The sequence below is a fragment of the Stegastes partitus genome, unplaced genomic scaffold (assembly GCF_000690725.1).
Source record: "Stegastes partitus isolate 25-593 unplaced genomic scaffold, Stegastes_partitus-1.0.2 Scaffold97, whole genome shotgun sequence".
NCBI classification, from domain to species: Eukaryota; Metazoa; Chordata; class Actinopteri; family Pomacentridae; genus Stegastes; species Stegastes partitus.
Window position 1 is genome coordinate 1 of NW_007577828.1, and position 13053 is coordinate 13053.

General features: G+C 41.8%; 1 protein-coding gene across 1 annotated transcript in view; it reads right to left on the minus strand.

The window, feature by feature from the left end:
* Positions 1 to 1153: 1153 nt before the first annotated feature.
* grik3 (glutamate ionotropic receptor kainate type subunit 3) overlaps positions 1154 to 13053 on the minus strand; it is a gene marked incomplete at its 3' end in the record, with an annotated part of 67510 nt that continues 55610 nt past the window's right edge. Inside the window, exons 2-7 of the mRNA XM_008277419.1 lie at positions 11865 to 12038; positions 10204 to 10461; positions 9943 to 10124; positions 7339 to 7392; positions 3541 to 3711; positions 1154 to 1297 (exon numbers count right to left, since the gene is read on the minus strand). Of these exons, the coding sequence (XP_008275641.1) occupies positions 1154 to 1297; positions 3541 to 3711; positions 7339 to 7392; positions 9943 to 10124; positions 10204 to 10461; positions 11865 to 12038 (983 nt within the window). The remainder of the gene's footprint in view (positions 1298 to 3540; positions 3712 to 7338; positions 7393 to 9942; positions 10125 to 10203; positions 10462 to 11864; positions 12039 to 13053) is intronic.

Here is a 13053-nt window from a genome sequence, read left to right on the forward strand (position 1 = left end):
AGACTGGGAGTGGCTACTGGTGGATAGATGACATGAAGAGATGGACACTTTGCTCTCTGTGCATGTGGGTTAAAGGTCCTACAGTATGAGGGAGACAGAGAGACTGCTGACCCATTGGTTTCTCACCTCTCATTAGAGGCTAAGCACAGAATATTTGTGACATTTGAAGGTGGCCAGCTCAGCCACAGTGGCAACCTACTCTTGACTTTGGCCCCGGGGCCTCGGCGTTGCGACAGTCTCGCTCTTTAGCATGACAATAAGGGAGGGGGGGTGACACTGCATAGACGCATCCTGATTGAGAGGGATGCTGTCATGCTGTGAATGGGCGAGTGGGTGGAGAGGGGGGATCAGGAGATCTACAGAGACTTCCTGCCTCCCTGTCATCACAGTAAAAACCTGAGAGAGATCGCCGTTAGAAAAACCAGCAAACCGGTCAAGCTGATCGCTTTGCAACGCGGGATGTAAAATACCAACCGCGCTGATTTACAATTGTCATCTAGCTTAAGGGGATGAGAATAATGGTTTTAGACCTGCCCAGTTCCCACAGATGAGGGATCCTGATTAGAGGGCACAGAATGCGTAAAACACAGTAGGTCCGGGAGGTTAATGATTTAATTTTGCAATAATGTCAGTAATTATACGAGGGGAGAACCAAATGGAATTCCTGTCATTTGTTTTTTTTACCATTTCTAAACCACACCCAAGACAAACACAAATGATTTTTTTTGTGGTTTGAACAAATGAGGATACAAACAGTCGCATTTCTGCACACACACACCCTTAATCTGCCATTTTGCACGGGTTTGTTTTTTTGTATTCTGAGGCACTGTCAGACTCTCATGTTAGATGAAATAAGAGCCGATTACACAAGTTGCGCTTTCAAAAGGTTACAGTACATGCTTTCTGGAAAATAGGTTATGAATAGAGAGAATTTATAAAGCTGACAACAACGCCGCTTTGATGTGTCTATCAAGGCTCGGTTCACTTTGTATGTGGATGTGATTGATTTGCTGGGTAAATATCCGAGTCCCAAATGACTACATGGCCCTCACTCCCGCTCCTTATTGTCTCGCTCACCGCTCAATCAGTATGTTACAGTATAAATAACTTAAAATCAAAAAGCAACAGGCCAAAGGGTGCATCCCCTCATCACCTCTTTGATGAAGCTCATGAAGCGGCCTCCGAATCTCCAGGGTTTGTGGCGGTGGCACTGCAGCGAGTTTACCGTCATCTGCGGAGCGTGCTGGTAGGAAACGGACACAATGTGGACCGCGTCATAGGTCAGAGCTGCATCTGTCTGGAATAAGGGGTGAACATTATTTTAGCTGCTGACTCGGGAAAGAAGTAGTTGTGACATCATTGTTGTTTACACTGAGATGTGAAGTCAGAAATCGGTTTAAATTATACATGGCTCAGGACCATAGACTGTATAAAAGATGGACGTAGCAACCGGCCCTGAAAAATGAAGCTAACCTGGAAGTGTCAAAAACCTGCAATATCACTACGTCCACTAGTTGCTGGCTCCAAAAAGCCCTGGCTCCCATAGAAATGAATTGGAAAAGAAGTGATCTCAGATAACAAAATACCGCATTCCTACGGCTCAGGATTTTTTTCTTATTAGTTTTCATGGTCAAGTCCAGAGATCAGGTGGCCAATCTGAAAATAAATCTATACTGAATTTTTTAAAAAATCCTCAAAATTTTGTAGGGCAAGGGGCGTGGCTGGCTTGATTGACAGTCGGCAGCGACCATACACATGAAACGAGCAGAAGGCGGTAAATGTGGGCGGGCAGAGAGGGCCCGCCTCTCAATCCGTCTGACCAATCGCTGCTCCTATGGCTCCGCCCACCTCCGACGATTTTTGGTTCTAAAAATCCAAGATGTCAACCAGGAAGTAGTAAAACCCTGGCTTCATTTTCTCAGTGCAGAAACCAACGGGTGACATCACGGTAGCTACGTCCATCTTTTATACAGTCTATGCTCAGGAGCACCTTGTGTTATTTTTGATTATTAATCCAATTTATAACCTTGTTCAGTCTTGTTGACACGTCTAACTAGATAAGTACAGTAAAGATAAATATAGTTACTGTAGATTTTCTGGTTGTGCATTCATGCTGTGAACATCTCGCTCTCTCCCAAAGGAGCTGTACTGAGTTGATATCTGGACTGTGTGGGCTATTTGAGAAAGCTGCTATTATTTTCCTGGAAATACACTGAGACAATGGTGCATGAAGCCATTTACAAAAACCTAACATATCTGAACAAGGATCGGCCATGAAGGAATGCACTTGAACAGGAAACGTGGAAGAGGGCTTCAGAGCATTCAGAGGATATTTGTTGCAAGAGGGCTTAATGAATGATCTTCACAACATTATATCGCTCATGTCTGCACCTTTGAAAGCATTATTCATCACTTTGTGCTATTCCGATCCTGCTGTCAGCATGCCAGAACAGAAGGAAGATTTTTATTTATTTTTTTTCTACAAGGCAGTATTTTTTTCAGTCACTCAGGTTCGGGGATCTCAGCTCACTGTATCTTCAGCTACTCAATTGAATGATGAACGATAATTATAATAACAATTTTGAAAAAAAAAAAAGGTTTGCCAGGGTGTCCTTTGTGAGATCTCATCTATATCTGAATGATTTACTGAACTGTTATTCACACATCTCAAGGATATTTTCTTGGGATGCACGATATATATCGGCGACCACATCGGTGTCGGCCGATATTATTGTGGTTTCCGATATATCGGTATCGATCCAATCAACAAATTTAGCCGATTATTGTCTAACATTAGTGCCTACGTCTCTACATTGCTGCTATTTCACAGATGTTTGTACTTAAATGGTCCTCGATTTGACTGTTAAATATGTTTAGATATGTTTAAATATGTTTTGCTTTTGTTCCGTAATAAAGAAGACTATATGGTCTAATGTGGGCTTCTGTTGAATAGTTTTCTCACAGTGCTTACTTATATTCATTTTTCAGTGTGAACAAAAATTGAATATCGACATCGGTAATATCGGTTATCGGCGATATCAGAAATCTTAATATCGGATATCGGTATCGGCCAGAAATTTTAATATCGTGCATCGCTAATATTTTTTTCAATGAGAAAACCGTGTACAAAACCCCTGGACTATTTATTATTTATTTATCTATTTTAAATATAAGGTACCTGTGGTCATACCACTTTTAAAATAATGACAAATCATCTTCCACACTCAACATTTAATCTGTAGCTCAACCCCTGAAATCTGCCAACAAGCTTTCATATTTATGTTTTATTCATGATTGACCCTCAGCCTGAGCGAATGAGCTGTTTGTGTGGAGATGTACCTAATAAAGAGGGTTTAATGTAGTCGCCATTGCTGAGGTAAAACGATTTATTACTGTCCCAGTTAGGGTTAAAAACCTTTCCTAGCCAGATCAAAAGCCACACTAGATTGATGGACGAGATAGAACGATGTATGGACGCTTTCTGTTTACGTCGGCATTTGAAGATCGACTCCAGATGCAGCAAGGAGTAATAAACCATACCGTCATGATTCCCTCCAGCAGGCCGGAGTCAGGCTTAGGTGGTATCTGCCTTTCCATCGACCATTTCTCCACAATAGATGCAACCTGAGGATTGTCCACGTTGAGGATGCGGAAGCCGGTCATGTTTACGCCGCAGAAGCGATACGGCTCCAAGTCGATGGCCATCAGGTCCTTTGGAGAGACAGGAGTAATGAAAGATGGATTGTTATTTAGTGTGGTAGTGGTGTTGGATCATTTCTCCTGATGTAAAGAGAAAGACAGTTGATTAATGAGATGAGTATATTAAAGGATGGAGAAATACTTTTCAACGTTGGATCAGGAGATTTAAGTAGTAGCCGTGTCTGTGTTATAAATGAATTGTAAAAAGGCTCTGGTGGCGTAGTCACCGCTGGCAAATCCTTTTAGAATTGACAAATTGTTATTGTTTTTGTACCTACATAATAATGAAATACACCACACAAGGTACAAGCTTGTGATACACTTCTGCTTTTCTCAATCACAATTGTGGAAAAAGAAAATCACTATTGTTTCATTTGAGAAGATTCCTATTCATGTTCATAGCCTCACAAAAATTAAAGAGCAGGAGAGAAACACACCAATTCTGTTGGATCGTATTAATAATTCAACGCTCGCATTCCCTTGGCAACTCCTAAGCAGAAAGCAATTCAATTTGAGCCACTGTAATTTCTGGGGCAGCCATTGTAGCTGAAGTGTGAAGTCACATGTTGACACATGTCGTGTCGGAATGGGCCAGGGGGCTTGGAAAAGACATTTGGATGAACATAGATATTTCATTAGCACCCTGTGGGGTTAGTGCTGGGGGAACGAGAGCGTGTAAGACACTTACTAAAGAACGGTCGTCGCAAGTCACTGAAATATCTCTCCTCCTTATTTTTTTTTTTTGTGTGTCGTTCCCACCAGGATGCAGTACAGTGCTTTTCTTTTACACAGAGAAATCAAAGTAAATCGCTGTTGTTCTATATGACACTCAGCAACGCTTAGTAAAATAGATCAGGTTACAGGTTTCTCAGCTTTTGAAGCTCGGAAGACAAACTAACTGGGACAGAATTGTTTGTTTAATACAATTCATCTTTTGTGACATCCTCATTTCTGTTCAGGCGTTTTTGGGGTGTCAGAAAAAGCAGCTTGTTCCAATTACAAGTTCACTTTTTTTTTAGCACCGCCGCCTTGTACACACACGTGTAACACAAACCCAACAGTACACTGAAACCCAGAGAAGGCGCAGCAGTATCTCTGAGTGCGTACAGTAATGTAAAGTTCTTAGCTTTCTCAGAGAGGGTTACGACGAGTCGGGGAGCTATGACAGGCTAATTTCAAAGGACAAGGAAGTTATTACCCCACACCACTCCGCTGTTGCCTTTTCACGCTCTAATAAGTCGGCATTTCCCCCTCACCTCCGAAGATAAAACGCAGACATCAGTGGATTCCATCGAGAGGAAATTGTGTTGCCATGTATACCTTGCAAGTATTCATCATTCTGGATCAAATCAAGCCAGCAGGTATAATCTTCTTAATGGTGTGTCTGTCAATATGACAGCATAATGCAGCTTCAGATAGATTCTATAAAGATACACTCAAAAAATATCGTCGTGGCAGAAAATCGCATCAAATAAAAGTTTTTCAAGTTAATCCTCCTTGCCGTGCGAACAGTAGGGAGGGGGGACGGCTGCACTTAAACCAGGGCGCACCAGCGATAACTAGGAGTTTTAGATTCTCCCTATTAAAGCAATAAACATGCTCCGCAAACATGACGCGTGGCAGAGCAATGTCGTTGGCGCGCCGCGGAGCGTGAAAGATGACACACATCATGCCTGGACCTCGATGTCATATCGCATTATCGCAGCAGACGGGCCAAGTCTGGAGAGACGGCGAGTGTGAGCGCACAAGAGAGGCAGAAACAGAGACAATAACAGAGAGTGAAAGGAACAGCACACAACATGCTGGTATTCATTCCCATTCAGTCTGTTTGTCACCAGATAGCCGGGGTCGCGGCGCAGAGCAGCGGCGGCTCCCCTGCTGGGTCCGCTCGTGTTAGTCAGACGAGATTTTTTTTATCAGAGCTTAAGATGCTCGAGATGGGAAGTGAGCAGTTACACACCTATAGGTTAAACATGTGCGATACTGGGGGGGAAGAAAACAACAAGTTAAAGTGTAAATATTGGCTATGTGGTCAACCGTAATTGTTTTTGTCAGTGTCAATATTTTGGCACGGAGCTACTCCAAATGTGACACTGGCTCAGTTAGTAAATCTAGCGCTTTATTATTATTGTTATTATTATTATTCGTTCATTAAATGTTGCCTGTGAACATAATCCAGTCAAGTGATTATATTCTCAACACAATGGAGTCGGGAAAACAATTTGGGAAGACGGCATATGAATGAAATTGCTGTGAGTCAGACAAATGAGCTCCAGAACAGTTTGGCTTCTGTCGAGCCATCACTGGTTTTGGTCTCGGTGGGATTTTGTTGACACCATGTGACTTCTTCACTATACAGTCTACAGCAGGGGTGTCCAATCCTGGTCCTCGAGAGCCCCTATCCAGCATGTTTTTAGATGTTTCCCTCGTCCAACATACCTGATTCAAATGATCATCAAGCTCTGCAGAAGCCTGATAACTGTTAGACCCGATTCTTTAGTTGGAAGCCCAAGAACAAGTCGGAGAAATCTTCAGATGCAGAATGTATTTAGGTCACAGGTAAAGTTTTGCAGCGCTGGAATACAGAGGGACAGAGAGGAATCTCATGTCCAGCTGAACTGAGTGTTTTCGGTTCCAGGTTACAGATATCTTCTTGGGCTGGGCCTGCCCCGAACATAGATAAGATTTAATTGGCCAGTTACCAATGGCGTGGACAGGCATCCTTCTACGCTCTGTCCACATCCTTGGATGTTGTTGGTACGGCGTGTAACTAAAGTAACAATCGTATCTAATCGAAAAGAGGAGTTTGTGCTGTCTCCAAGTGTGTGAACCGGTTCTCACCAGCCATATTATCTTCAAGGACGTATGCTGTTCTCAGTAGGAAAATACGAAACAGAATCATAGGCTCAGTGCAAAATACAGATTCAGAAAAGCTCGAAACATACTTAATTCTAACATAACGATCCTGATCATGTGAATCAGGTGTGTTGGAAGAGGGAAACATCTAATAGGGGCTCTCGAGGACCAGGATTGGGCACCCCTGATCTACAGGTACAGGCTAAAGACGGAAAGTCATCGTCGTTTCTCACTTCCTTCCAAAAAAATTCATCTTTAACTCACGTTGACTTAATCAACCCTGATTAGCATCTAAAATCAATAATTCATTCGTGGCTGATTGTGGCTGTTGCTGATTGAGCGATATCAGGATATTTTAATGCTGCTCGTGGGGTGCTTGAATTTTGCTCAAATTTTCATCATTTCAGTTTATATATTAAAATTGTATTTATTCATATTATTGAATAATAATATGAATAATCCCGGAACAGCTCGCAGAGGACAATTTTCAGTTTACTTTTCTCACTCGGAAGTCACTTTCAGTTTTGAATCTCAATCTGTTGTTTTTTTTATTTATTTATTTTTTTCCTCCCTCAAAGGCTTCTGTTGATTTTGACTATAAAGCAGAGTGTTTACTACAGCAAACCGAGGGCTACATTATGCCTCTGGCTTGTCAAACAAAATTGATGCTATGGACTGGATCCAAACTCCATTGGCAATTAGCCACTATTCATCAAAAACTCAAGTGGTGGGGAGATGAGAACAAACGAGACTCTATTTGCATTAACAAGCATGCTACATTACCAGAGTGGTGAAGATATAGTGGTAATACTCTGTCATCATCCCCATGGTCTGGGCCTGGAAGGATACGGAGACAGAAGATGGAGAAAGAAAGGTGTGAACAAAAAGAGACAGCGTAGATTTTTTTTTTTCTTATGAAATCAGAGCATTTTCGAATCAACGGCGCCGCACAAAGACTTGTATCTATAAATGAGAAAACACCAAGGTTTTAATGAGCGTATTGACTAACACGCTGTTCATTTCGCGGGTAAGGTTCTGCTATCGCTCGCTCGGATTTCTGCGCCATATGTGGTCCACAGAATGGCAACTGTACTCCATGCTTTTTCTATGCATTTAAATGGTTTGGAATGGCTCGGGGCATGTGACGTTATCCAGGCAGAGAAGAGAGCCTTCAATCAAAAAGAGCTTGGTAATCTTTGCCTCATATCCAAACACTCCATCACTGCCACTTGTTTCTCTCCATCTACATTCAAAGGCAACCACGTTCCCATGGCGGCTGTGCTTTCCATTTAATTGTACCATCTGTTGTGAAAAAAAAAAAAAAGAGCCAAGGTTATGTAAATAAGATGTTAAGCTTACGTGGAGGCAAATTCACTTCTGCGTCTATAGACAAAGCCAAACACATGACATTGAAACTTTGTTTCATGTTTTATATTACAAGCAGGAGTTTTCATTAATAAATTAGATTTTTTTTTTTTTTTCCCCATTGCTGCGTGATGAATTTTCAGTATGATAAACCTTAATTTTGGTAGCTTTTCTAGTCTTTACCAGCCTCTTTTTTTTTTATTGGTAAACCTCTGAATGTCCCTGGTTCCATCAATAGCAGGGTCGTATTTTGAAATTAATAACAGGAACACATGACAAAGAAGGACATGTTTAAAATAAATAAATAAACAGAAAGAATCTCGTAGACATGCTTCACATTTTCTCCCGTCCAACGCGGGATGGAATATATCTTGGCAGAGGCACCTTGAGTGCAAGTGAGCTTGTCAGAGCAAAGACAGGACCGAACGTATCGCCGAGAATCACGACAATGGAGAGATTCCAAGGGCAGCGGTGATGTTCAGACCCTTTTAAAATTCAGTCAGATCCATACTGGAGGGAGGACGATCAAAAGCATTTCTCATTACATATGAATTCTGTGCTTTTGCTGATTGTCTTAGTGTGAAGCAACCTTTTAGTGCAAATGGAGCATTCAGTGTTAAGATACTGTAGCTCTGCTGAAAATAAATACTGTGAAGGCCACCTTCTAATCAAAGCACGCTTGGTAACCCATTTCAAATGTTGCCTTCAGTGTTAGACTTGACTGTTTTTATTTGAGTACTTTGGGTGCATGGTGATGCGTTCGCTTGCACTGTTGCCCTGCTGGTCAGCTGGATCTTGTATGGAGTGTGTGTGTGTGCTTGCGTTATCAGAGCTGAAATGAACACGTTAATCATCCACATATGACTGATGGGAAATTATAATCAGGATTAATCTAATCAAGTAATTATTTCGGTGATTTTTTTGGTGCAATAATGCCCCAAATTCTGTTGTCTGATATTTTACAGACGGAGCATTAACTGCAGACTTATCGATAATGAATGTAATCCTTTGTCGCTGCTGTAATCTATATAACTGTGATGGACAGGCAATATGGCCCCATTGCGTCTTAATACATTTTTAATAATGTAAATCCTCACAACCAGATTGCATCTAGAAGCAACAAAGCACAACGCTTGTCTGCAGCACAAGCACTCACAGATGCACATTTCTGTCTCTCTTTTAAATGACCAACGGTGCACAAGATTCACTTCTTCTTCTTCTCCCTCTTATTTATATATGAAAGCGTCGGTCGGTTCAGTCATGGAAGAGAACTGTCTGGAGCCTTTTTTTTGCCTCAAAGCCCTTTCTCACCACTTGTCAAGAACACACTGATTTCTTAACGCAAGATGTGCAGAATGGCCACGAGCGGATATATGTCACCTTAAATCTCAATAACTAGAGAGGACTGAGTTATTTGAATAACTTTGGAGGAGATGATGCATTTGGTAAACATGTTAACAGAAGCTGACAGCAAACTGAATGCAGGGGGCGGGAGGGGGGGGATCCACCAGCATGTTCCTGACATCTATGGAGCATCAGACCACCTACACATTCTCTGCTCTGATCACCGCACTGACAGCTCTTTGTGGACTGACAGTCATTTATATCAAAACACACGTGTGTATATATAGTTTCAATAATGAAACGTGCTGGATCTTATTCTCGCGTTGGTAGTTGGATAGTAGCTAACAGACTCAGAATGAGTAAATAGCTTTTTAAAAGAAAAACAGCATGGGAGTGGAATTAATTTTTTATTATCTTTTTAAATATTCAACTGGCAAAACCCAACAAACACAATGACGATCGCTGCTTATGATTACAAACTAAACCCTCCAATATATTCTCAACAAGTATATGATTTATGTCTTGAAATCTAATGCCGGACACCAGTTGTTTGACTTTGAAGATGCTCTGTAGCATCAATCGTAACAGATTCAACTGGTTTCAGGGAAAGCAGAGTGGAACAGGAGCTTTCATTTAAACATCTGACAATACAAGCAGCTACAGCAGCCTCACACTAACCTGTTTCAGAATCTGTGCAGCCATGTGGTGACTGCAGTCAAAGATGATGCGGAACTCCCGACTTCTCTTCATTTCTTTGAGAAGGGGTCTCGTGTCCTGCGTGTCAAGAGGAAGCTGACGGATCTTTAGTCGGATGTTGTACCTGGACGGGGCCATGATCAGCTCCTGTAGTCTTATAAGACCTTAAAAGACAAGAAACAGCACACAACTGAAGCCACGGCTTTCTCTTGATTTCTTCACTGGAAATAGAAGTGGGTTTACCTGTGCTATCATCATATACAACAGTGGCTGTTTTCCATTTGAGAAACTGCACCAGGTCCAGGATGGCGTAGCTTAATGACGAGTAATCCGGGTATAAATTGGCATAAAAGGTGTCCCTGTTGTCCATGGGGTGATGTTTCCACCGCACCTGGATGTGCGGCACTTCCAGTGCATTGCAGATGGACTGCACAGCGTTTGACGATGAGCTATGTGAGGGCCCAAATATTGCAACCACACCTAAAGACAGCTGGTCACAAGCTAGAGAGGAGGAAGAGAACACAGCTTGAGAAGAAAGTAACCCGCATTGTGCTGTAGTGCAGCCCCAGGCTCTACAAAATGAAGTTCCTCTACAACCAAACTGCATTCTCAGCTATGCTTTGACGGGAACAGTTTTTCTACTGGATCACATTTGTTTTTAATGTAACACAGATACGTTTCTAGTCAACGTATTTATTTTGTTCTTGACCAATTATATCAGAATCAGAATCAGAAACAGGTTTATTCCCAGGCATAGATGTATAATAAAGGCTAGATGTCTTAAGGCAGCGTTTCGAATCACCGGCGGCCATCTTGCCACGGGGAAGCTCTCTGGTGGAATCTGTGGTACATAAAGGAAGGGGAGCGATCTGCACAAACGTAAATACTCTTATCTCGCTGAAATCTTGACGGATTTCTAAACAGTTTGGTTTCTTACAAACGTTATTAACGTGACTACAATTCAAATTCCAAAAATACAAATAAAATATAAAATAATTAAAATACAAATTGTTGCTGGCCGTGAGAGTGTAACATAATTATCCATAAGTAGAGTGTTATAACTACACCTCTGACGTTTAGAACAAACCAAGCCGTCTGAAAATGGCTAAAAAATTGAGCAAGTTATGGTTATTTAAAAGTACATGCACCACTACAACACAATGTTATGGGTGAGCGAGCAGACCGTACCAAGATGGCCGCCAGTGTGGCCGTGCGATTCCATTGGCCGGCAGCGTGGACGAGACATCTAGCCTTTATTATACATATCTATGTACAGATGCCCCATATGTTAGATGGAGTAGAACTCATCACCTTGGTAACCCAGAAAATGCAGGAAAAGCTTTACATATATGGTGAAAGGGTTGTCTTGTATGTTGTATTTTAACCCAAACCATGAACCCTAAGTCATTTTGGTGCCTACATGTAACCAAGCTTCTAACATGACTAAAATGGGGCAAACCCCCCAAACCTAACCATTAAGCAAGTGATAACCAAAAGTAAACTGTAGAAAACAAAACGTCAGTCTGAGATTGATGGTCTTTCCATCCATCCATGAACCTTGGTCTTCTGGGTAAAAGTCCAGTCTGTGGTTTGTACCTCCATCTTACTCTCCAACCTCCAGACTTGGATGTTGTGGTTCTTTGAAACTGGCCGCCTATCGTACGACGTAACAAACTGCATCGATTTGAAAACAAAATAAAGCTTCCTCAAAATGTACATGAGAATGCAGTTCAGTTATATAAGAACACAGTTTAGTGGGGACAGCTGCATAGTAGTAATAAATCAACAACTTATTTGTAAGACAATACCAAAGTTACTAAATCGTTGTTTTTGACCAACCAGACTCCTGCCTCCATCCACAGTGAGATCACAATCCTTGAATCAACACAGAACACGTCACTCACCTTTTCTCGACGCCTCAAAGCTGTCATAGATATTAATCCTCTGTATGTCGTATGTTAACGTTGTGTTTGGCAACAAAGTCCTGTTTCTGTTTATATTATTGACAGCAAATTTAAAGGCAAGCTCCTCGGCGCTAACAAGTGAAACAGGTCCGTCTGTTTGTTCGAAAATCCCACCTGAAAAACAAAAGAGAAAGAGCGGTAAGGGGGCCGTGACGATTGTTCTCAAACATAATCACAGGCAAACGGGAGAAAAAGGCAGACACAATATCAGGCAGGACTAAAAGGAACAAAATATTGAGAGGCATTTGCACTAAGGACTAGCAGTGAAGGGAGCAGCACACATTACGCGAGGTATTAAATTTGCTCAGCAAACATGGAGCAACCCTCACCATTTTCAGGGAATGGTGAAAAAAAAAACCCAATATCAGCTTTGAAGTCTAAGGCCATAATGGATTTAAGGACTGTGTGTGTGTGTGTGTGTGTTTGTGTGCCTGTGCTTGTCTGTCTGTTCCATCAGGGCAGCAGAGTATCTCAGCCTCTTGTCTCTCCATTAAGATATCCTTTTATTTCACCTGAATACCATATTGGTGGAGCAGATAACTGGAGTTTGGCACTCTTCTTTTACATAAAATTCAAAGGAAAGTTTTTTTTTCAGATGGCCTAGACTGCTGCTGAAAAACTTTTCAAAACATGTCTATATGAACATCAAAGTAAAGTATTGCTTTAGATGGTGCTGCACGTCAGTCCATCAATCCTGAACTCCACCCTGCAGTGCAGAGAAGAAGAACCATTACAATAAAACAATCAAAGAAAACTTTGAAATTGTTTGTAACGGGGGACGTGTTCTATATGTAGAGCCTGTAGGGAGCTTTCTATAGTCTGAGAAAATAACCCTGGTAGTGTTGTAGTGATGTCATTGGGGTTGTCTTGACTTGCTAGGGCAACGAAGGCCCGGTCCTGGTTGCCCCCCCCCATTGGCTCTACCACTTGGCTCCTGCGTATCTAGCGCTCCATCCAATCAGAGGTGTAGATGTCGACTACTACTAGTTGATCCTCAAAAGAAACCGGACACCATTACCTATGTAGTAACACAATGAATGGAAACACTAAAAATAGAGGATTTGGGATTTGCCTTAAATCACTCCCACATCCAGTCATTCACAGCTGCTAGTACCTAATGAAATGTGAT